General features: G+C 40.0%; 1 protein-coding gene across 1 annotated transcript; it reads left to right on the top strand.

The window, feature by feature from the left end:
- Positions 1-1,119: 1,119 nt before the first annotated feature.
- LOC309479414 (olfactomedin-4-like) lies at positions 1,120-24,661 on the top strand. The gene is made up of 5 exons (XM_082143542.1): positions 1,120-1,278; positions 1,406-1,573; positions 3,050-3,262; positions 3,337-3,481; positions 23,757-24,661. The coding sequence occupies exons 1-5, from the start codon at positions 1,222-1,224 to the stop codon at positions 24,560-24,562; spliced, it is 1,389 nt and encodes a 462-aa protein (XP_081999668.1). The 5' UTR covers positions 1,120-1,221; the 3' UTR covers positions 24,563-24,661.
- The last annotated feature ends 1,536 nt before the right edge of the window (positions 24,662-26,197 follow it).

Below are 26,197 nucleotides of genomic sequence, written 5' to 3'. Positions count from 1 at the left end.
AAACGCACCTGGGTTCGATACAATTAATTGAGTGTGAAACCAGACCAACGCTGCTGGAGGCGCCGGGAACTAGCGCACTCGGGTTCGGACCGCAGCAAACGAACCCAGTGGAAAAACGCCCTTAAACAGAGCTTTTTGGCAGCAAACACACTAGATGGGTTTGGTGAACACAAGGATAAAAAGTACCCCATGTGTACAATTTAATATACCATTGGATCTTTAATGTTGTGGGCATATTTTTCTGCTGGAGGTCCTGGACTTCTTGTTCAGATACATGGCATTGTGGATTCTATCAAATATCAACAGATAAAAAATCAAAACCTGACGCCTTCTGCTAGAAATCTTATAATGGGCCGTGGTTGGATCTTCCATCAGGACAACGATCCAAAACAAACATCAAAATCAAAACAAAAATTTGTTGTGGAGCACAAAATGAAGCTTCTGCCATGACCGTCCCAGTCCCCTGACCTGATGAGTGGGCTGAACTGAAGAGAAGAAGCACCAACATGGATCTGGGAATCTGAAGGATCTGGAGAGATTCTGTGTGGAGGAATGGTCTCTGATCTCTTGTCAGTTATTCTCCAAACTCATCAGGCATTATAGGAGAAGACTCAGAGCTGTTATCTTGGCAAAAGGAGATTGCAAAAAGTATTTAATAAAAGGGTTTCAATAATTGTGGCCAACGTGTTTTGGAGAAAAACATTTATTTCATAATGTGATTTTCCCCCCACTTTCAATTCTTTTACTTCAATGAAAGGTTAGAATTTTGCACATTTTTTGAATGAAAGATCACAAGGATAATCGATGCAGATTTATTTTTTACAGCCCATTTTGATCATATTTACCAGGGGGTTCAATAATTGTGGAGGGCACTGTAGATGGGCGCACAGAAAGCGGACAGACAGAGGTCTGGATCACACCAGCACAGTCATTGTGATGCCATGTTATTACAGTAATCCATGAACCTTCTCCAGGTTTGGCAAACAATGTTTCCTCTCAGGTCGATTATGACTATGTCTTCTATGATAATCTAACAATAAAACACGAACAACGTATTAAGCAAACATGAACTGTGTGCATATGTCTTAATGACAAACGTCATCGTACATCCATTGGATGTCAAACACAACTGTCATGAGAATAAGACATGTGCTGTAGATTAGTTCTGATAACATGCTGCATATAAGACCGTAGCTGAGAAAGAGAAACATATTTGGACCCATGATGGATCTCCTGCTGCTTGTGCTCCTGCTCGTGGCTCCGGCTCACACATGGCTGGTAAGAGACAAAGAATCACTTTGACCCTCACTATCTCAGTTTTGATTCATTGCTGAACCATTTCCAAAGATTTGATTTTCAAACATATCTTAACGTTAAGATGAATAATCCCATAATGTTTCTCCAGTCTCTAGAGGACTGGGGCTCTGGCAGAGTCGACGGCTCCGTCGGGGAGTTTGGACAGTGTGTTTGCAATGTGTTCCTACCTGATACTTCATTCCCAGCGGACCGTGTGGAGCAAATACAGATGTCCTCAAATCAGCTCTCTGTAGAAATCAAACTCCACATCAGCAAGGTAGATTTATGTTTATATAGTCTAGATAAGCGGATTTTGTATTCAACACAACGTGTTATTTTAAAGGTACAATATGTAAGAATTTTGTAATAACATATCCAAAAATCACTTGCACAGTGTGATATATTTCCTGCAGTTGTGTACTTACAATATCCCAAAAGTCTCCAAAGATTTTTTATTTCAGAGAAATTCCAATTTTAAATAATAGCCCGTCCCGGAAAAAAATGTCGCCTGTCAATGACGCAATATCCGCGCTATCCTCGCTTTCCGCATTTCACTTCGTCATCAACAATTATTATTTATTTTTTTATATTGTAGCTTTAACATCGAGATGCTTTTAGAATTTTTATTAATTTAATAAAAAAATTATTTTTTAAATGTCTATATAGTTTTTATTCATTTTATTCCAGTTAATGTTTATTTTATTCCAGTTAATGTTTATTTTATTTCAGGTAACAAAGATGTTTTTTTACGGTTTTAGTTTTAGTTAACTATAATAACCCTGGAGCCAACACATTACCACTAGGGGTATAACGATACCCTCGTGTCACGATTCGATACATATCATGATACAATATTATTGCGATACTCCAAGACATATGGTAAAAGGTTAACAAAAAATGTACTGTTGATTAAAATGCTGTTTAATTTGGTGTTACATTGTGTGTGTAAATGAACAGGCTTGGACTTGGTGCTGAAACCCACTGAACAGGACAATAGAGACACCAGAATAACAATATTCATGATTCTGAAGATGAAAATACTGAATTATTGTAGATGAATATGCTTGATCTCTGTCACTGACTAGATATATTTAAAATAATGTAGGACACTTTTACTGGTAACATCAGACATTTGGCATTATCAGGACATAAATATTCCCCATTGCATTTTTATACATTATATTCAACTACATATATAGTAGTTTCATGCAGTACCGACACTAAAACTCTGTAAACGTGATTTTTTTTTTTTTTTACACAGTAATTTTTATTTTGGGTGAACTATACACAATACATATTGTTGCATTTTTGCATTGCGATATATTGTGACAATATATTGTTACACCCCTAATTACCACAACTGTTTTTTTTTTTGTACAAATTTTATAATTTAACCAAAAACTTTATATAATAATGGTTTGAGTATTTAGTTTCTAAATGCCTTCATTGGTTTTCAGTCATCTCAATGAATTTGATGGCTTTCTGCAGACTATCATTTACAGCACAGACCATGTTCATCCTTGTTGTATTTTCTTTGACCTAGTGTAGTTTTCTTGATGTTTTTTTGAGGATGAGGATCTGTTTGATTTGATGAGTTCTACCAACTGACAGAAGAGTTTGTGATCGAACACACAACCGTTGATATCAACTAAAGATATTCTCTATCTCGCTGTTAAAAGTCAATTAAATCAATGCATTTTCCTATGCTAATCATCTATTTCTCATTTTTTGTAATTCTATTTTATGTGCTCAGGTCAGCAGTCTGAAAGTTCAGCTAGTCATTCTTCTCGGCCAGCTCTCCAACCTGACGGCTCGCGTGGAGAATCTGGAGAGCGGACCGGACAAGTTCATCAAACTAGAGTTTGAGCTCCTCCGCATTGAGCTCAGAGAGTTTGAGGCTCTGGTCACACAACTGAAAACTTCTCTAAACTCCTCTTCACCCGCCTTCGAGAGTCTTTTCATAGAGGTGAAACTTCTTTCACTTACACAAAACATGGCATTATAGTGTTTGCATGACTCTAATTTGTTTTCTTTTGTAAGATTCGCAATATGAGTTTAATTGTGGACCAACTGGAGAGCTACGACCGAAGCAACTTAGAAGTGATTCGCATCGAGTTCGCCAAACTTCAGCGGAAACTGGAGAAATGTCAGGATGATAAGGATGACTACTCTAATGCACAAATAGGTAGGCTAATACTAATTTTCTGAGAAAATTATACACCTTTGTCTGATTTGAAGTGTTGTATATGATACATGTAACAAGAAGGTTTTTATTATTTTGATTTTATTACACAAAACGTGCGTAGGAATCTCTTGTATCCATTAACTTTCTTATTCTTCTTGTTCGTCTGATCTTTAGTCTGGCAGTCCATAGAACCACTTGAGGGAATGTAATGACATTTGGCACAGAGATAGAGGACAGTCTCAACATTATCCACAGCAAATTTGGAGTCTCTAACTCAATGCCTCTAGCACCACTAGCTGACCAAACATGTACTCATGTTTATGCTAATAACTTTTGAACCTTAAAAGGATTAGTTCACTTCAGAATTAAAATTTCCTGATAATTTACTCTCCCCCACGCCATCCAAGATGTTCATGTCTTTCTTGCTTCAGTCGAAAAATTAAGGTTTTTGAGGAAAACATTCCAGGACTTTCTCCATATAGTGACTTCAATGGGGTCCAACGGGTTGAAGGTCCAAATGTGAGTTTCAGTGCAGCTTCAAAGTCTCGACACAATCCCAGCTGAGGAATAAGAGTCTTATCTAGACAAACCATTGGTAATTTAAAAAAAAAATAATAATGTTTAGCTCTCACATTGGAATAACACTGGAAGGACACGCGTTTTCCGGTTCAAAAATGTAGAAGGGCGAAAAACTTTCTCGTCCAACTTCAAAATCTTGCATTCTTGCATATGGAGAAAAATGTTTTCCTCAAAAACCTAATTTCTTTTCGACTGAAGAAAGAAAAGACATGAACATCTTGGATGACGTGGGGGAGAGTAAATTAAGTCAAGTCAAGTCATCTTCATTTATATAGCACTTTTAACAATGTAGATTGTTTCAAAGCAGCTTTACAGAGATAAACGTATAATTTATGGTAACAGAGATTGTTTTGGCTTTATATCGGTTCTTTAGTAAAGTTATTTTCCAGCTAAGGTTAGTTATGATTGATTCGCTTCCGTCACAACAATCATTTGTTATTAAATTAGGGGCCGCTAAGACGACACAATTCTCTCTACATAGACTTTAAACGCGAACCTGTGAGAAACTCTCACATGCGCATTTAGAATTGGTTCTATAGTTATGTGCGTTTGAATATATGTACGCAGGTTTGTAATTCCCTACAAACCAAGCCTAAACAAAGTACTGGTGTTTCCTTATAATTTTTGATACAGAATTTATTTTATTTTATCAATTCGGGGTAGATACGCGAATTGAGTTTCCCGACAACGCTTAATCTGTAGAGTGGTAAAGGGATCCTCCATAGGGAGAGACTAGTTGGCACTTCAGCACTGCGTTGTCATCGGGTCCAGGCGACGGTCCTTCATCAGATCTGGATACGGCCTGGATCCGGCAGGCTGCGGGAAAACCTCGGGATAAACAAAGACACTAAAATTAGCGTAGATGCCATTCTTCTTATGATGTAACGAGTACATCAGGATTTATGGGAAGTGTTCCCGGTTCCAGCTGACCTAATCTATGCAGCCTAACATTAAATTATAGAAGTCTATAATGTATTATGTGAAAGCTAGGTCAAAGAGATGTGTTTTTAGTCTAGCTTTGAACTGACAGAGTGTGTCTGCTTCCCGGACAATGGTAGGAAGGCTGTTCCAAAGTTTTGGTGCTAAATAGGAAAAGGATCTACCGCCAGCAGTCGATTTTGATATTCTAGGTATTATCAACTGGCCGGAATTTTGAGATCGCAATAGACGTGAAGGACTATAATGTGTTAAGAGCTCGCTCAAGTACTGCGGAGCTAAACCATTTAGTGCTTTGTACGTGATCAGCAATATTTTAAAATTGATGTGATGTTTAATAGGGAGCCAGTGCAGTTTTGACAGAATCGGGCTAATATGGTCATACTTCCTGGTTCTGGTAAGAACTCGAGCTGCTGCTTTTTGAACTAGCTGTAGTTTGTTTATTAAGCGTGCAGGGTAGAGCATTACAGTAATCTAGCCTTGAGGTCATGAACGCATTAACTAATTGTTCCGCATTTGTCAATGAGAGCATATGACGTAATTTAGATATATTTTTAAGATGGAAAAATGCAGTTTTACAGATACTAGACACGTGACTTTCAAATGAAAGATTGGTATCAAAGAGCACACCCAGGTTCCTAACCGACGACGAAGACTTAACAGAGCAGCCATCAAGTATTAGACAGTATTCTAGGTTATTACGTAAGGAAGTTTTTTGTCCAATAATTACTTCTAAAGTTTCCGGTTGAGAGGGTACGCTGGCGCGTCTTGGCTGCCGCTCCTTTCTCCCGTTTGTTTGTTTTTGTTATTTTATTGTTATTGATGAGCATTTACTAAGAGTTTTGGAGTATACGAAGAAAGCCTATTTAATCCTGAGGAGGTATTACGATTCACCCGTTGGATTACGACTTTTATGATGTGGAATCACGTTTCACTCTTTGGATTACTGCTTTTATCGTTGACTGTTCCTCGCTGGAATCGCCTCTTCTGCTGTCCCTCCCAGGATTTGCACAACTGTGAGGTCCCGGCTGGTGTGGACTTCCCCAACATGGCCCTAAGGTACACTGCTCGCCAACTGTCGAACCTTAAGGGTAACTTTTATCTGGTGGATGACACACGCGCGCTCTGCAGTCATGTTGGAATACTGAGACCGACGCGCTATATACATCGCTCTTCAAGGCGTAGTTTTTCCTTATCATCTGTTACATCCACTGTTATTTATCCTGCATTTCTCCGCAAATCTCAAACGCTGTTGTGTAGGCCTAGGGGGGTTAATTTCAACAACCTGTCGTTTTTTAAGCGCGAGGTGGCTTCTCTAGCTCCATCGGCTCCCCGTCTGTTGAATTCGGCGCTCTTCAATGCACGATCTGTTAACAACAAGGCTATGATACTATCTGACATTATTACAGATCGGAAACTGGATCTTGTGTGTTTAACAGAAACTTGGCACAAAGAGTCCGATGGTTTTCTTTTTAATGAACTTACTCCTGCTGGATATGGTTTATTTGATCTCCCGCGTTCCTCTGGCAGAGGTGGGGGTATTATTGTACTACATAATAACCAAATCAACATGAGTCTCTTGTGGCTGTTCCACAGTTTAACTCATTTGAATGTCTTGTTTTGAGTGTATCTGCCCCCACTTCCACTGCCATAGCTACAGTCTACAGGCCTCCTAAGAACAATAAAGACTTTTTATCTGAATTTGCAGATATGTTGTCCTTGCTATGCCTCAAATTTGAGAGAACTTTAATTTTGGGGGACTTTAACATCCATATGGACAAAAAAGATTCTACAACAACAAAAGAGTTTTTATCTTTATTGGAGTGCTTTGATTTGAACCAGCTCGTGGACTGTCCTACACACAATAAAGGCCATATTCTTGACTTGGTGATTTCAAACGGCTCATTTGTCTCACAGTTGTACACCTCTGACTTAGGGCTATCTGATCATCTGTCTATTGTCTTTAATATGGAATTGCCTGACATAAACACCATCTCTTCTCGCATTCTTAACTATCGTAAATGGAGATCGATTGAACCCTCTGATTTCTCTGACTTTATTGGTTCCTCCTTGAGCGTGTTTTCGTCATCTGATGCACTGGAGGACAAAGTTCTCATGTTAAATTCTGTTCTCTCATCTGGACTGGACTTATTTGCTCCTTTGAAATCACGACTGGTTTCCTTTGGTCGTTCCTCTCCCTGGTATAATGAGAATCTGCGTGCTATGAAGGCATCCTGTCGTTCAATGGAGCGCAGGTGGCGTTTGTCTGGTCTGACTGTCTTTCACCAGGCCTGGAAGGAACATTTACTTGAATATAAGCTCCAAATTTCATCGGCCAAGTCTGCTTATTTTGCACAGATAATTGACAACAATCAGAATAACCCAAGACAGTTGTTTAATTCTATTAACAAACTACTCAAATGTAACAGTTATTCAACTGCTCCAGCTTCGACTCATCTCTGTAATAAGTTCCTTGATTTTTTCAGCTCCAAGATTGATAACCTCCGTAAATGTATTATCTCTGCTCTGCCTTCATCTCTTCCTCACAAGATCACTACTGAATTTTCCGGTACCCTTCTCACAAATTTTTCAACATTGGACTTTCAATCACTTTGTAATGAGGTTTCAAAAATGAAAGCTGCCACTTCCATAATTGATCCTGTACCAACTTGTCGGTTCCAATCATGTTTTGCTACCTTATGTCCTGTTGTACTGAATATTATGAATGATTCTCTGTGCACTGGTGTGGTGCCGGCACTTTTTAAAACTGCTGCTCTGACTCCTGTACCAAAAAAAAAAGACACAAACATTGATAATCTAAATAATTTTCGGCCAATTTCGAATCTTCCCTTTCTCGCCAAAATTTTAGAGCGAATTGTTGCTACTCAATTGCATTCCCATCTAGCTACAAATAATCTTTATGAGCCCCTCCAATCATTATTCCGGAGACTCCACAGCACTGAAACCGCATTAGTTAGGGTCACTAATGACTTGTTAATTGCTTCGGATTCTGGCTGTCTCTCTATTTTAATTCTTCTTGATCTTAGTGCCGCTTTCGACACTGTTGATCATAATGTTTTACTCGCTCGGTTAGAATCTGTTTTTGGTGTTTCTGATACTGCACTAAGCTGGTTTAGGTCCTATTTTTCTGATAGAAAGCAGTTTGTCGCTATGGGTGGTTGTAGGTCTGTTATTGGTGTAGTGCAATCTGGTGTTCCTCAAGGTTCTATCTTGGGCCCTATACTTTTTAACATATACCTTTATCCCCTGGGTCAACTTTTGAGATCACTTGGTCTCAGTTTTCACTTTTATGCAGATGACACACAGGTTTATATACATTCAAAACCTGACGTTGATGTGGCTGTGTCCTATCTTTCTGTATGTATTTCTGAGATAAAAAAAATGGATGTCTAGTAATTTTCTATGTCTGAACAGTGACAAGACGGAAGTAATGCTCGTTGGTTCGCCTCACCAGCTACGTAAGGCTGGGTCTCCAGCTTTAAGTGTAGAAGGTTCTACACTTCATTTTCAAACAAAATTAAAAAATTTGGGAGTAATATTTGATAGTAATCTAACATTTGTTCCTCATGTCCAGAGCACCGTCAAGACATCATTTTTTCATCTAAAAAATATAGCCAAATTGCGTCCCATGTTGTCACTTCCTGTGGCTGAAAAGCTAGTTAACATCTTTGTATTCTCTAGAGTTGATTACTGTAATGCCTTGCTGGCCGGGGTCTCAAAAGCTACCCTTAACAAACTGCAGTTGGTACAGAATGCAGCCGCTCGAATTCTATCTGGTAACAGAACAGGGGATCACATTACTCCGGTACTGGAATCCTTACACTGGTTGCCTATCAGATTCCGTGTTGATTTTAAAATTTTAATGCTTACTTACAAGGCCTTGCATGGACTGACACCTCTTTATATCACTGAACTTTTAAACCCTTACACACCAGTACGTGATCTTCGCTCCTCGGATGCTGGCCTTTTAATTGTCCCGAATACTAGACTTAAATCCATGGGTGATAGGGCCTTTTCGGCGAATGCTCCAAAACTTTGGAATTCCCTGCCTTTGGAGATTAGGCAAGCTGAATCTCTTAGTGTTTTTAAATCTTCCCTGAAAACTTATTTGTTTAGGGTAGCTTTTATATAACTGTTTATAATTGCTATATTATTGTTATTTATTATACATTTCATTGTTTTATTTTATTAATGCATTGTTTGTTCTATTGTAGGTGTATGCTTTGTGAAGCGCTTTGAGATGCTTTTTAAAGGCGCTATATAAAAATAAAGTTTATTATTATTATAATTAGAAACTCTGTTTTTTCAGAATTTAGAAGTAGGAAATTACGAGTCATCCAATTTTTTATATCCGCTATGCATTCCGTTAATTTTGTGAATTGGTAAGTTTCGTTAGGTTTTGAAGAAATATAGAGCTGAGTATCGTCGGCATAACAGTGAAAGCTAATGCCATGTTTCCTAATGATATCTCCTAATGGTAGCATGTACAGAGTGAACAGCAGCGGTCCTAGTACTGAGCCTTGTGGTACGCCATACTGAACTTGTGATCGATGAGACATCTCTTCATTTATTGCTACAAACTGATAACGGTCAGATAAGTATGATTTAAACCATGCTAGTGTAATTCCACTAATGCCAACATAATTTTCGAGTCTATTTAAAAGAATGTTGTGGTCGATAGTATCAAATGCAGCACTAAGATCGAGTAACACTAATAGAGAGACACAACCATGATCGGATGATAAGAGCAAATCATTTGTGACTCTAATGAGAGCTGTCTCGGTACTATGGTACGGTCTAAATCCTGACTGAAAATCCTCGCAGATATAATTTCTTTCAAGAAAGGAACACAGTTGTGAAGATACTGCTTTTTCTAATATCTTTGACAGAAAGGGTAGATTCGAGATCGGCCTGTAATTGACTAATTCTGTAGGATCAAGTTGCGTTTTTTTAACAAGCGGTTTAATCATAGCCAGCTTAAAGGTTTTTGGTACGTATCCTAGAGACAAAGATGAATTAATGATATTAAGAAGAGGATCTATGACTTCTGGAAGCATCTCTTTCAGTAGCTTAGTCGGTATAGGGTCCAACATACATGTTGTAGATTTAGATGATTTAACGAGTTTAGTAAATTCTTCCTCTTCTATAGCAACGAACGAATCAAATTTTTCCTCCGGGAGACTACAATGCACTGCCTGATGCGATACTGTAGTAGACGGTTGCATAGTTATAATTTTCTCCCTGATATTATCAATCTTATAAGTGAAGAAGTTCATAAAGTCATTACTGCTGTGTTGCTTGGAAACTTCTGTGCTTGAAGCTTTCTTTTTCGTTAGTTTAGCCACCGTTTCAAATAAATACCTAGGATTATGTTTATTTTCTTCTAATAGGTTTGAAAAATAAGCAGATCTAGCAGCTTTTAAGGCCTCTCTGTAAGCAAATCGAGCTCTCTTTCCATGAAATGCGAAATACCTCTAGTTTTGTTTTCTTCCAGTTGCGCTCCATTTTTCTGGCTGCTCTCTTAAGGGCCTGAGTGTGCTCGTTGTACCACGGCGTTGGACTATTTTCTTTAATCTTCTTTAAGCGCAACGGAGCAACTGTGTCTAAAGTGCTGGAAAAGAGAGAGTTAAAAGTTTCTGTTGCAATATCGAGTTCTTCTAAGCTATCTGGGATGCTGAGATGATGAAACTGATTAGGAAGATTATTAATAAAGCAATCTTTAGTGGCAGAAGTGATAGGTCTAACATATTTGAAACACTGAGTCGGCTTTGAAGCCTTGGCTAAATGAAGTTTACACGAGACTAGATGAGATGTCATCGCTCTGCTGCAGAATTTCAACGGCATCAACATCTATTCCATGTGATAATATTAGATCTAGAGTATGATTACGACGATGAGTAGGTCCTGACACGTGTTGTCTAACTCCAATTGAGTTTACAATGTCTTTAAATGCCAATCCCAATGCATCTTTTTCATTATCGATGTGTATATTAAAATCACCAACAATTAGTACTTTATCTGCAGTCAATATTAATTCTGATAGAAAGTCCGCAAATTATTTGATAAAATCTTTATGGTGCCCTGGTGGCCTGTATACAGTAGCCAGCATAAATCTCAAGCGTGATTTATCATTTATACTATATATTTTTACATTAAGTACTAACACTTCAAAAGAATTATATTTAAAACTTGATTTCTTTGTGGTTTTGAAAATATTATTATAAATTACAGCAACACCTCCCCTTTGCGTTTCAGACGAGGCTCATGTTTATAACAGTAATCTTGCGGGGTGGACTCATTTAAAGTAATGTAATCGTTTGGTTTTAGCCAGGTTTCTGTCAAACACAGCACATCTAGATTATTATCTGAAATCATATCATTAACAATGAGTGCTTTTGAAGTAAGCGATCGAATATTCAGCAACCCAAGCTTTAGCATTTGCTCATCTGTATTATAGCTGTTTTTTATTTGTTGAACATCAATTAAATTTTTAACCTTAGATGGGTTTAAACGTTTTTTGGATTTCCAAATTCGATATAGTCAAGTCACCTTCATTTATATATAGCGCTTTTAACAGTATGGATTGTTTCAAAGCAGCTTTACAGTGATAATAGAAATTAGCGTAACAGTGAAGTTGTGAATATCGTTAGTCATTAACTTGGGGGCCGCTAACACGACACCGTTCTAACAGAAAACCCTTGACGCCATCCGGCCACCCATTCGCACAAAAAGTGCCTGGTGTCTCGAGAACACACTCCCTGAAATAGGTGCAAAGAAATTGTTTGCACCTTTCGAAGGTGCAAACGATTATCCGTTTTCTCTGCGCAAACCTCAAAAACACAAACCCGCGAAAAACGCAGACGGCGCGCACATGCGCATCACGTGTTCGGTCGATAGGGTCGATATAATAGAGCATAAGTATGTGAATTGGGACAGAACCCTATTTTTTCCACCTCCTACACCATTCATCCAATTTTTACGAAAATGCGACTCTTCAGACGATGCTGACAAAAAAACATGGAATTCAAGCTCCGTTAAACCATTTGTGAAAAACAACACAAATGAATTTGACGATCCAAAATGAATGCAAGGCTTTATCTCCACAAGGCTTTAGCTTATTCAAACCAAATATATATATATATATATATATATATACACTATATATATTTTAGGGCTTGCATAGACTAGTCGAGAGATCGACTACTTCCACCACTAGTCGGCGCTGTCGGAAAAACAATCGACTACTCGAGCGTGCATTAACCATAACAATTCAAAATGGCGAACGTCACCAACAGACACCACACATCAGATGTGTGGAAGTATTTCATGAAGGATGACAATAATATCGTAGTTTGCCAACTCTGTAAGGGGCCGTTCACATACAGTATCGCGTCTAAAACGCGTGGAAAGTGCGGCTGTGCCGCTGTCTCCTTCTTTCCACAAGTGCTTGCTACGTGCTGTTACGGAAAGGCCGAAGACCTGCTGTGCACTTGCGGCATTCTGAAAAGTTGAGATGTTTTCATCTCGCAGAGGCATCACGCGCCTGAAAAACTAGCGCACCGCACCGCATGCGCGTTGCGACCACGCCGCTTCCATGAGTGTACTTGTTGCGCGCCTACATTTGAAATAACGAACTTGAGTGCGCAAAAGACGCGATATGTGAACGGCCCCTAAAAGCGGACATTGCGTCTGAAATGAAAGGCAAGAACGGCTATTTATTTATTTTATATTATAAATTAAAATCTGTAATGTCATAATTGTTTTGAGAGTTTACTTATGTAATAATTGCATTACGCTGTGAATTAATATTTATTGATAAGAACCATTTCATTTCATGTCAATTCCCTCAGAATCTCTCTCTTCACGCTCAAATCGTGTGCTAGAAAGCTGATACTCCACTACAACTTATTAAGGATATTCGCCGTCGTCGAAGGTGCGCCGAAGATACTTCTCTGTCTTCTGCATCCGATGGCGACCATTTGCAACTTGTGCTCGGGCCCCATCGTGTCCCCAGACACGCACCTGTTTTGCGTTGCGTGCATGGGGCTGGCCCATGCCGAGTCAGCCCTCAAGGATGGCGGGTCCTGCGAACTCTGCGCGGACTTGTCCTTACGAGCTCTCAAGGCCAGGCGGGATGAAGCTCGCGCAGCAGCGGGGATCAGGCCCACTGCCACCACCGAGCCGCTGGTGGGCCCCCCCAACCGCGGAGTCGAGGTTCGACCCCCGGTGAGTTTCCAACACATCCGTGGTCTCGTACATAAATCGCCAAGGCGGAGTACATTCCAGAGCCCTATTCAAGCAGGCGGAAACCCTTCTGCTGTGGGCGGACCGGTTTTTCCTCTCGGTGAGAGCGGCTCACATCCGTGTTCTGAACCGCGGGGCGGACATGCTCTCGAGGAGCGGGATTCCTCAAGGGGAATGGAGGCTTCACCCCAGGACGGTTCAGCTGATATGGAAGCGTTTCGGCAGAGCGGAGGTCGACATCTTTGCAACGAGCGAGAACACGCATTGTCGGATGTTCTTCTCACTGTCTCGTTCCCCCCGGGAGGGAGACGCGCTGACCGTGCGATGGCCGAAAGTTTGCTTCTATGCTTTTCCTCCGGTGAAAATTTTGCCCATGGTGTTGTGCAAAATCAGGGAGGAGAAGGCGCCGGTGACTCTGGTAGGTGAAGTCTTCGGTGACTTCAACATTCATCTCGAAAAGCCACATGCAACAGACTTCACCTCTCTCCTAGCCTCTTTCGATCTCAAACGACTCATCACCGCAGGTACTCACAAATCAGGCAACCAACTGGACCTGGTTTACACACGCAACTGCACCACAGACAACATCTTGGTGAGACCTCTCCACGTTTCAGATCATTTCCTCATTACTTTCAGTCTACAACTCTCTACCCCTGCACCACCACCCCCACCACCAGTCACTTTCAGACGAAACCTGCGCTCACTTTCCCCCTCCCATCTTTCCTCTGCCGTGTCATCCTCTCTTCCCCCACCCTCACAATTCTCATCTCTGGATGTGAATACCGCAACGGACACCTTATGCTCCACTCTAATCTCTTCTCTAGACATTATCTGCCCTCTCTCCTCCAGGCCAGCACGCGCTACTCCCTCTAACCCCTGGTTATCTGAGGTTCTTCGGGAACACCGGACCGAACTCAGGGCAGCAGAGAGGAAATGGCACAAATCAAAAGACGCATCTGACCTGAGTATGTATCAATCTCTCCTCTCTTCCTTTTCTGTTGATGTTCATGCTGCAAAATCTTCATACTTCCACAACAAGATCAACAGCTCCTCCAACACACGATTACTCTTCAAGACATTCAACTCTCTCCTCTGTCCACCTCCACCACCACCCGCCTCCTCCTTAACTGCTGACGATTTTGCGAACTTCTTCACCACCAAAACAACAGCTATCAGCAGTCAGTTCTCAGCTCCACACACACAGGAACCCAGACCGACCCCTTCCATAGCCAATATCCCTCTGTCCTCCTTTTCTTCGCTAACCGAGGAAGAAGTATCTACACTTCTCCTCTCCAGTCACCCTACCACCTGCCCTCTTGACCCCATCCCCTCACACCTTCTACAAGCCATCTCTCCCACACTTCTACCATCACTCACACACATCATCAACTCATCCCTCCATACTGGCACCTTCCCTACAGCATTCAAGCAGGCTCGGGTTACTCCACTGCTCAAAAAACCAACGCTAAACACATCATTTGTAGAGAATTACAGACCTATCTCTCTCCTACCATTCATTGCGAAGACACTTGAAAGAGCTGTCTTCAACCAACTAACATCCTTCTTGTCTCTAAACAACCAGCTGGATGTCAACCAATCTGGCTTCAAGAAAGGGCATTCAACTGAGACTGCATTACTGTCAGTCACAGAAGCCCTACGGATCGCAAAAGCTGCTTCCAAATCTTCAGTCCTCATTCTCCTGGATCTGTCTGCTGCCTTCGACACTGTGAATCATCAGATCCTTCTGTCCACCCTCTCATCACTGGGCATCACAGGAACTTCACTCCACTGGTTTGAGTCCTATCTCACAGGTAGGTCCTTCAAGGTCGCATGGAGAGGTGAGGTATCCAGAGCACATCAGCTGACCACAGGTGTTCCCCAGGGTTCAGTTCTTGGTCCCCTCCTCTTCTCCATCTACACCACATCACTGGGACACATCATACAGGCTCTTCCTCTCATTTCAACCAGATGATCCCACAGTAGCTGCACGGGTCTCAAGCTGTCTGGCGGACATCTCCACATGGATGAAGGAACATCACCTGCAGCTCAACCTGGCAAAGACTGAGCTTCTCGTCCTCCCTGCCAATCCGTCTCTACAGCACGACTTCACCATCCAGCTAGAGTCATCATTAATCACCCCATCAAGATCGGTCAGAAATCTTGGAGTAACGTTTGATGACCAGCTGACCTTCACTGATCACATTTCAAAGACAGCTCGATCATGCAGGTTTGCACTGCACAACATCAGGAAGATCAGGCCTTTCCTAACTGAGCATGCAACGCAACTTATCGCCCAGGCCCTGGTCATCTCTAGGCTCGACTACTGCAATGCTCTTCTGGCTGGACTTCCAGCATGTGCGACCAAACCCCTACAGATGATCCAGAATGCTGCAGCTCGTCTTGTCTTCAACGAGCCCAAGAGGGCCCACGTCACTCCTCTGTTCACCTCTCTGCACTGGCTACCTCTCGCTGCTCGCATCAAGTTCAAGGCACTGACGCTTGCTTACAGATCCATCACAGGCTCAGCTCCCTCCTACTTTCACTCACTCCTACGAGTCTACATCCCTACCAGACACCTACGATCGGTCAACGAGCGACGTCTCGTGGTTCCATCACAGAAAGCCACAAAATCACTTTCCAGAACATTCTCATTCACAGTTCCATGCTGGTGGAACGCTCTCCCCACCCTCATCCGGAATGCAGAATCCCTGACAACATTCAAAAGACAGCTGAAAACCCATCTCTTCCGTGAGCACTTAACCTTATAAAAAAAATAAAAATAAAATAAAATAATCCTTTCCCTTTGAAACATCACTTATCAGGCTTATGCTACTCTGAATAATACCTGAACTTCGTATTTTGAGCACTTCTTGCGTTGTTGTTGTTTTTGCCTCTTTATGATGACTCGCTGAATTTTTGTCCTAATTTGTAAGTCGCTTTGGATAAAGGCGTCTGCTAAATGACTAAATGTAAAATGTAATGTAAATGTAAATGTCTTGCGGCTGGCTGGTCTTCTCAGAACACGTTTGCCAGGTTTTACAAGTTGGATATACCCTCTGTAGCGTCTCGGGTGCTTTCGGTGAGTTGATTGCTTTGCATAGCATTAAGGGAGCTGCTCTGCACTTGGCTCATGGGTTGTTCTATGTGCTATTGTGTACGTTTTAACTGTTGTCACTAGGGCTGGGTATCGTTCAAAAAATTTCGATACCAATACCGATACCTTGATTTCGATACCGGTTCCTGAACGATACTTTTTTCGATACCAATTTTATGAAATCCATTTTAACAATATTACATAACACATTACCTCAGAAAAACTTTGGTTTTATTTTTTCAGTTTGACTCATGCTCCTTAGCCAGTGCACAAAGGAACAACATTTTTTTAAAGAGCTCATGCTCACCAAAGCTGAATTTGTTTAATCAAAATTACAGTAGAACTTGTAACATTGTGAAATAGTATTACAATTTAAAATCTTATTTGAATATATTTCCGAATGTAATTTATTCCTGTGACGTCAAAGCTGAATTTTCAAAATCATTACTTCAGTGTCAAATGATCCTTCAGAAATATGAAAACAGTTTGCTGCTTAATATTTTGGAAATTATGATACATTTTTTTCATGATTCTTTGATGAATACAAATTTCAAAAGAACAGCATTTATTTGAAACAGAAATCTTTTGTAACATTAAATTATTTTGATTACTTTAATGCATCCTTACTGAAAAATAATTCTGACTAACCAACACATTTTTGAACGGCAGTGTACATTCAGTAGGTCATTATTGCAATATAAACACAGTCAGAGTGATCGACAAGGTATCTCTTCATTTACCAGTCGAAGACGCAGCAACTTTCTGCTCTTATGTTTACTCCACTGTCAAGGTCTTCATCATATCTGTCGTGGTACCGGTCTTTGCAGCAATTATTTTACCGCAAATACTGCATCGCGCGCTGTTGGCATCGAGCCTGGAGAAATGTAGCCACACTTTTGATCGACTTTTCCACATCTTTAGGGTATTGTGTGTGAGTGTGTGCCTGCGTCTCATATGAGTATGTGCGCAGAGAGTTTGTGTGTGTGTGGTCGCGTCTCATTGAGTATGTGCACGAGTTTGTGTGTGTGCATGTGCTCGCATCTCATACGAGTATGTGCGTGGACAGTTTGTGCGCGCACCGCAGGCGTCTCATGAGTATGTGCGCGGAGACTTCCGCGCGTCTCGTGTGTGTAGAGTTTGCGTGTATGTGCGTGAGCGACTTTAGGCGTGTCGTTGTGCATTTCATATGTATTTGTTTGAGCACTGACGTTGACGAGTTAACCCCTTAGGTATCGAAATCTGGTACCGAAAAACAAGTCATTTTTCGATACTCGATAGTATCGAGGCAATTCGGTCGGTACCTAAAAAGTATCGAACTCGGTACCCAGCCCTAGTTGTCACCGCTATGCGTTGACCTTCTCTTACTGTTGTTGCCCTGTTGCTCGACACTGCAAACTACTGCTCGGGATATGCAAATTCTGGCAGTGTTTTGTGAGCTTGTGATTGGTTTCTTTGGACCTATCAGAGGTTAGAGGTTCGCTATTGGCCAATCTCGGCCTACCAGATGCTCGAATGCTGGGGGGGGCGGTTTTGGTATTGGGTTCTGTTGTCAGTGGTTTGTTATGCTGCCACGGCGGGATTCTATACAGTTCCCATTTACGACATCCGTAATGTCGAAGTTCCGTAGCCTTGATAGGGAACGTCTCCGGTTACTTTCGTAACCTCGGTTCCCTGAAAGGCAAGGAACGAGACATTACGCTTACCGCCGTGTTCGCTATTGATTTAGCATTTGTTCCATTCTGAGGGAATTGACGCTGCACTTGCATTATTACTGCAACGGTGTTTCAGTATTTGCATATTTTGCGTCAATTGGATCTGCGCATGCGTCGCGTCTGAACGCGTTGTTTGTATTTGGAGCTCCATCGATTTGATTCATAATCCGTGATTTTTTCTCTTTAAACTCACTTACAACGAACATTTTCTACTTTTCCTCACTGAGAAGCACTGCTGCTCAAACCTCATAGTTACAACGCGGACTGTTTAGCAGATGCGTCTCAAGCCGATTTGTGACCCAACACCGGTTTTCACCTGTGGGTCACGGCTGAGCGCGTCTTCTTTACACTCACTTACAAACGAACATTTTCTCGCCTATCGTGCGTCTACATTACACCCGTACCACTAAAAGACGGATTATATCCAAGACTTCAGTCATAAATTAGTATTAATATTGATAGCAACACTGGTAGCGTCGTTGCGAACTTACTGTCCATCTGTTAAAATGGCGAATATATCAGATGTATGTTGTCTACCTTTTGGTGCAGGTGAGGACACATTCGAGCTGCACGCGGTGCTCTCTGAGCTGGAAGCTGTAGAGAAGCAGATCCACGACCTTTTAGAGAAACAAGCCGAGCTGAGAGACCGGCGTCTAAATGAGTCTACTCCATCAGGATACTGTTATAAGCATGAGCCCCGTCTGATTGTCATGGCGGCGGTGTTGCAACAATCTATAGAGATATTCTTAATGTTACCCAGAAAACAGGTGACAAGCTTAATTCGTTTGAAGTACTTGTACTAAATGTTACTCTCTCAGATGTAAGAAAAATATCCCTATTATCTCTAGCTTTGGCTACCGTATATAGACCGCCAGGGCCTTACGCTGATTTCCTAAAAGAGTTTGCAGATTTTCTCTCAGATCTATTGGTCAACGTCGATAAAGCATTAATTGTTGGAGATTTTAACATACACGTAGATAATTCAAATGATGCGTTAGGGGCTGCGTTTACAGAATTATTAAATTCCTTTGGGGTCAAGCAAAACGTCACTGGTCCCACTCATCGTCTAAATCATACACTCGATTTAATTATATCATATGGAACCGATCCAACCGATATAGATATCATTCCACAAAGTGATAATGTCACTGACCATTACATGGTAACTTGCACATTACGTACTGCTGTAATATGTCATGCGACGCCGCGTTATCGACCAGGCAGAACAATCCTTCCATCCACCATAGATAATTTCTCAAATTGCTTATCTGATCTGTCTCAGCTGCTGCCTGAACCCAAACAAACGGATGAACTAGAAGAACTAACTAGCACTATGAGCACCATTCTCTCTATTGTTGCACCCATTAAATTAAAAAAGGTCAGAGAGAAAATTAAAGCACCATGGTACAACAATACTACGCATGTTCTAAAGAGAGAAACCCGTAATTTAGAGCGTAAATGGAAACAAACTAATTTAGAGGTCTTTAGAATCGCGTGGAAAGACAGTGTGTCACGTTATAAAAAGGCCCTAAAAGCGGCCAGGGCTGAGCACCTCCGCAAACTAATAGAAAATAACCAAAATAATCCAAGGTTTTTATTTAACACCGTGGCTAGACTAACAAATAAACAGACGTCACCCGAACAAAATATCCCGTTACAGTTCAGTAGTAATGATTTCATGAACTTCTTCACTGAGAAAATAGAAAGCATCAGAACCACAATTGTAAACTTTCAATCTTCAATCGCGCCTTATAATTCAGCCTCAATTATCACCCCGCAAGAACAATTACAGTGCTTTACAACTATAGAACAAAAAGAGTTAAATAAACTTATCACTTCATCTAAAACAACAACATGTTTATTAGATCCTATACCAACTAAACTACTGAAAGAAGTGTTACCTATAGTGGAAGAGCCTCTCCTCAATATTATTAACTCATCTTTAACTTTAGGTCATGTTCCAAGAACATTTAAATTGGCAGTTATAAAACCACTCATTAAGAAACCACAATTAGATCATAATAACCTAGCAAATTATAGACCCATTTCAAATCTTCCATTTATGTCTAAAATATTAGAAAAAGTGGTGTCCGCTCAACTGGGCTCTTTCTTGCAAGAAAATGACATCTATGAAAAGTTTCAGTCTGGATTCAGACCGCATCATAGCACTGAAACTGCGCTCGTTAAAATCACAAATGATTTACTTTTAGCTTCTGACCAAGGCTGTATCTCAATACTAGTTTTACTTGATCTTAGTGCTGCGTTCGATACTATAGATCACACAATACTCTTAGATCGACTACAAAATTATACTGGTGTTCAAGGACAAGCATTAAGCTGGTTCAGATCATACTTATCTGACCGCTACCATTTTGTCTATTTAAATGGAGAAAAATCGATCATAACTCCAGTAAACTATGGAGTGCCGCAGGGATCTGTATTAGGCCCTCTATTATTCTCAATATATATGATGCCACTTGGAAATATTATAAGGAAACATGGAATTAGTTTCCATTGTTATGCTGATGACACTCAAATATATATTTCATCACGGCCGGATGAAAACGCTAAATTATCCAAATTGACAGAGTGTGTTGGATGACGCGTAATTTTCTTTTATTAAATCCAGACAAGACAGAGGTACTACTTATCGGTTCAAAAAACCGCCCACAAAACCTCTCACAATACAACTTTAACATAGTAGGATGTCCTGTTACTTTATCCTCTACAGTAGAAGACCTGGGTGTTATACTAGATTGCAACCTGTCTTTTGAAAATCATATTTCATATGCTACAAAAACGGCCTTTTTCCACCTTAGAAACATTGCTAAGCTACGTAATATGCTATCAGTTTCTGATGCAGAAAAGTTAGTTCATGCATTCATGACCTCGAGACTAGATTACTTTAATGCTTTATTAGCTGGTTGTCCTGCATCCTCAATAAACAAGCTACAGTTAGTCCAAAATGCAGCCGCTAGAGTTCTTACTAGATCAAGAAAATATGATCATATAACACTGATTTTATCATCACTACATTGGTTACCTATAAAGTTCCTTATTAATTACAAGGTATTGCTACTGACTTATAAAGCCCTAAACGGCTTAGCTCCAGTCTATTTAACGGATCTTATATCGCCCTGTAATCCATCGCGCTCTTTAAGATCACTAAATTCGAGGCTTTTGGTCATACCTAGGATATCCAGATCCACCAAAGGAGGGAGAGCATTTTCACATTTAGCTCCAAAACTCTGGAATAGCCTTCCTGATACTGTTCGTTGCGCAGACTCGCTCTCCCAGTTTAAAACTAGATTAAAGACGCATCTCTTCAGCCAGGCATTCATATAATATTTTTAATCTTACAGTTCAAACTACAATCCGGCCTCTAGTTCATAAACGCCAGAGGAGAACTGGCCCCCGACTGAGCCTGGGTTCTCCCAAGGTTTTTTTTTTCTTTTCTCCATTAGGTCACCTGATGGAGTTTCAGGTCACCATTAGGAGTTTTTTCGGTTCCTTGCCACTGTTGCCTTTGGCTTGCTCAGTTGGGGATATTTTGGGAATATTTAATTTAATTTTATCAATCAATAAATTCCACTAGAAACAAACCTTGTTGTATTATTTTAATTTAATACTGTGAAGCTGCTTTGATACAATCTGTATTGTGAAAAGCGCTATACAAATATACTTGACTTGACAACTGGCCAGCCTATGGCGTTAGCCTATAAGATTTCAGCGGAAGTGAAGGAGGAGAGGAGTTCCCATATACAACATCCGTAATGTCTCGTTCCTTACCTTTCACGGAACCGAGGTTACGAAAGTAACCGGAGACGTTGTGCAACCCCTAATATATATATACATACAGTACCAGTCAAAAGTTTGGAAACATTACTATTTTTTATGTTTTTGAAAGAAGTCTCTTATGCTCATCAAGCCTGCAGTTAAAAAACAAAACAAAACAAAAAACAGTAATATTATGAAATATTATTACAATTTAAAATAATGGTTAATTTATTGTAATTTATTTTTGTGATGCAAAGCTGAATTTTCATCAGCAAGTACTCCAGTCTTTGGTGTCTTATGATCCTTCAGAAATCATTCTAATATGATGATTTGATACTCAGTTATTATCAATGATGGAAACAGTTGTGCTGTTTAATATATTTTTTTGGAATACTTTTTTCAGGATTCATTGATGAGTAAAACGTTAACAGCATTTATTCATTAAAACAGCATTTATTCAAAATAAAAACATTTCTAACAATATAAATCGTTACCATCACCTTTTATCAATTTAACGCATCCTTGTTGAATTAAAGTACTAATTTCTTAAAAAAAAAAAAAAGTTATTGTTCCCAAACTTTTGAACGGTAGTGTATATTGTTACAAAAGATTTCTATTCGAAATAAATACAGTTCTTTTTAACTTTTTATTCATCAAATAATCCTGAAAAAAGTATCTCAGGTTATAAAAAAAATATTAAGCAGCACAACTGTTTCCAACATTGATCATAAATCATCATATTAGAATGATTTCTGAAGGATCATAAGACACCAAAGACTGGAGTACTTGCTGATGAAAATTCAGCTTTGCATCACAAAAATAAATTACATTTTAAAGTATATTAAAAAAGAGAACCATTATTTTAAATTGTAATAATATTTCATAATATTAGTTATTTTTATTTTTTTATTTTTTTTACTGCAGGCTTGATGAGCATAACTGTACGTTCACACCGCCGCCGACTTGAGCTTCCAAAGTTACTGGAAGTCATTCATTTTCAATGGAAGCTGGCTTCTCTCAGCTGCAAGGAGCGTCAAATCCATCGGCGTCGCGTTTTGGGCGTTTTGAGCGTTTTGAGCGTCAATCTGAAAGTTGAAAGTATCTCAACTTTATGGTAATGAGCTATGACGCGGTTCAGCGGCAAGCAGCGGCAAACGCCAGCAACCAATCGGAATATAGACGTCCTTCGCGCTGGCTGATTCCGGAGAAACATACGATGTAAACTTTCGTTCCTACCAAAACATTAGTTCCGAGAAAATGGAGGAGAAACTGATAATCGTTGTTGCTGGGTTTCCTATCATTTATGATATGACGTTATTTTCATATAGGGACCAGTTACAAAACAGAGAGAGCCCCGGCCGCGCGCGCACTCACCTTCACCGTCTTCAAACATTACGTCTTGCTCTCTCTCCCTCGCGCATATTAATCAAAATATTTTTTTCCCCGACCAAATCGGTTATAAAAATGCTGTCATTATAAAAGGTTCCTAGTATCAATGTATTGCTTGTTTTTTTTCCTGTTTACATTTCATGGTGTGACACAGACTTCAGAGCGGCCAAAGCGTCAACAAGCTTCCCCGTACTTTTTTGACAAGCGTCCTTGACTGGGCGGCCAGAGCTTCTTTGCAGCTCAAGTCGGCGGCGGTGTGAACGTACAGTTAGAGACTTATTTCAAAAACATTAAAAATAGTAACGTTTCCAAACTTTTGACTGGCACTGTATATAAATTAAGTGACTGTTTTATGGCCTGGTTAAATGTCAATTATACTTTACAATTAAACATTTACAGTCAGGTTTCATAGGACCAAATTTTTCAACAATATTTATACATTTGATTTTAGTTAATGCATTAATGTTAACAAATTAAGTGTTAAGTGTTATTATAAAAGTTTTTTTTGTCTAAAATCTCCAAGGGTCCTGTAAGCATGGAGGCATTCTCAGGATTGGAAAACCTGTCGTCAGCCAGTTAAACGCAGACTTGAATGGAGGTTTCAAGTATGGAGGATGGGGTAAAGACTCCAAGCCCTTGCCTGGCTCTGAGAACATGTACTGGTACTACGGCTATACGGACACTATAGTCACTAAAATCACACAGTACTCAGACTACTACAAGCTGATCATGAGACAGGTCTTTAAGAAACATGAGCTTTACGTCAGAAATCAATATGATTGGCAAGGCACTGGAAACAACTACATTGTGCGAGAAAACACCCTGTACTATCAGTTCAGAAGCACTTTTGGTATGGCAAAGTTCAACATGACTAGTGTAACAGCTCAGTACAAGGTGATTCCCAAGGCCAGCACCAGATTCTCATACCATTACTCGGCCAACCAGAACCTGGACTTCGCAGCTGATGAGTCCGGCCTGTGGGTAACGTACGCCACGGAGGAATCGAACGGTAACCTGGTTTTAGGGAGGATCAACGAGAAGACATTTGAAGTAGAGAAGGTTTGGCAGACCAGTGAATACAAGCAGTCAATCACAAACGCATTCATGATATGCGGCGTTCTGTACGCGACCAGGTCAGTAGATACCCAAACAGAGGAGATCTTTTACACTTATGACACCAATAAAAACGAGGAAAGCCACGTTAGCATTCGCTTTGAGAAGTTCCAGGACTTTTATGTGTACCTGGACTACAATCCTGCCGATCAGAAACTTTACATGTACAACAACGGATACTATGTGTATTACAATGTGAAGTTCAAGGCTGCTTAGATAAACCACTGCTTTCAAACTTTACTGACAATTGACAATGTAATCTTTACTGTGGAAATGCAAATATTACAATAAAATTACACACAAGCATCACCTCTTGCATGTTATAATCTTGTGTATCAAAGTTGTGCAGGTTTACCAAACATTTACTTTTTGTGAAACATTCAAAGCTTATAAGCTGACAGCATAAACTAAAGTGCTTCAGCTATAAACATATAAAACAAACTTATCCAGTCAACAGGAATAGCCAAAGTCTTTTCTTCAAAGTTTTAGGATTTTGACTTGCCATTCATGACTGCTGATGAACTGGAAGAATAAAAAAAGGTCTTTTAATCAAACATCTTGAAGTGTGAAAGTGCAAGCATCTGGACTGGTCTCTTTGCACACAATGCATGCTGGGAGATGCAGCCCAGTCCATCTTCAGACTGAAGCAACACACACTGCCTTCTCTGCATCAACAGCAACATTACCTTATACAACAGCGTGCATGATCACAAACGCTCTTAGTGCCAGCATTAGAACAAGAAAACAGTGATTTTGACATGGTGATTTTCGTTACGTTTCTGTAAGAAAAAAACATTAAAAAGTAACATTAAAAAGAGCCAAGTACACAGTGAATCTAAATTTGGTTGTCAGTTCACCTTTTAGTGCTTAATCCTATTCTGTACACACGTTCAGTATTTTATGGGAGTGACAACTGCATTCTTCAACTGAATTATCAAAATACATGGGATATATAAACACACTATGAAGGGCTAAACGTCCTACCCTCAATTAAACATATCTAAAACAAAAGATACAGTATGATCATTGATTTCAGAAAACATGGCCACACGCATGAAGTCACATCCATTAAAGGTCAGACAGTTGAATGTACCCAATCTTACAAATATTTTCGGACAATTATCGATTCAAAACTGAACTTTGAGGCAAATTGTAAAGCTGCGTGCAAAAAGGGGCACCAGCGCTTGTTTTGTTTGAGGAAAAAAAAAAGTCTTATTTTAACACTGACAAAACCTTAATGGTTGTATTCTACCATGCTTTTATTCAATAAATCTTATCCTTCTCTTTGGTTTCATGGTTTTGGAACCTATCCTTAAAGAACAGAAACTAAATCAAATTGTTAAATGGTCTAGTAAGCTGATTTGTGCGTCACAGCTTAACCCAGTATCCCTGTACACCAGGCAGTTATAGCGAATAACTGGCTCAATATTAAATGATGATTCACACCCTTTGCACAGTGAATTTCATCTTCATCCCTCTAGATGAAGGTTTATAGTTGCAAAGTGCAGAACAAAGCGGTATCAAAATAGTTTTGTTCCAGCAGCCATCGTTCAGAGGAACAAAATGCACAGATGTCACAGAGCAATGTAATTTATCTATTTTATTTATTTATTGGTTTATGATGTTTATATATACACTCACCTAAAGGATTATTAGGAACACCATACTAATACTGTGTTTGACCCCCTTTCGCCTTCAGAACTGCCTTAATTCTACGTAGCATTGATTCAACAAGGTGCTGAAAGCATTCTTTAGAAATGTTGGCCCATATTGATAGGATAGCATCTTGCAGTTGATGGAGATTTGTGGGATGCACATCCAGGGCACGAAGCTCCCATTCCACCACATCCC

The sequence above is a fragment of the Leuciscus leuciscus genome, assembly GCF_965113295.1.
Source record: "Leuciscus leuciscus genome assembly, chromosome: 17".
Taxonomy (NCBI): Eukaryota; Metazoa; Chordata; class Actinopteri; order Cypriniformes; family Leuciscidae; genus Leuciscus; species Leuciscus leuciscus.
Note: the sequence above shows the minus strand (reverse complement) of the source record. Positions and strands in the feature narration are given on the sequence as shown.

Bases quoted from the DNA above. Each gene is read 5' to 3' on its own strand.
- LOC309479414 (XM_082143542.1), top strand. From the start codon at position 1,222: ATGATGGATCTCCTGCTGCTTGTGCTCCTGCTCGTGGCTCCGGCTCAC. The intron at 1,279-1,405 runs GTAAGAGACAAA...ATGTTTCTCCAG, and splicing joins CTCCGGCTCACACATGGCTG to TCTCTAGAGGACTGGGGCTC. The intron at 3,482-23,756 runs GTAGGCTAATAC...AAAATCTCCAAG, and splicing joins CTACTCTAATGCACAAATAG to GGTCCTGTAAGCATGGAGGC.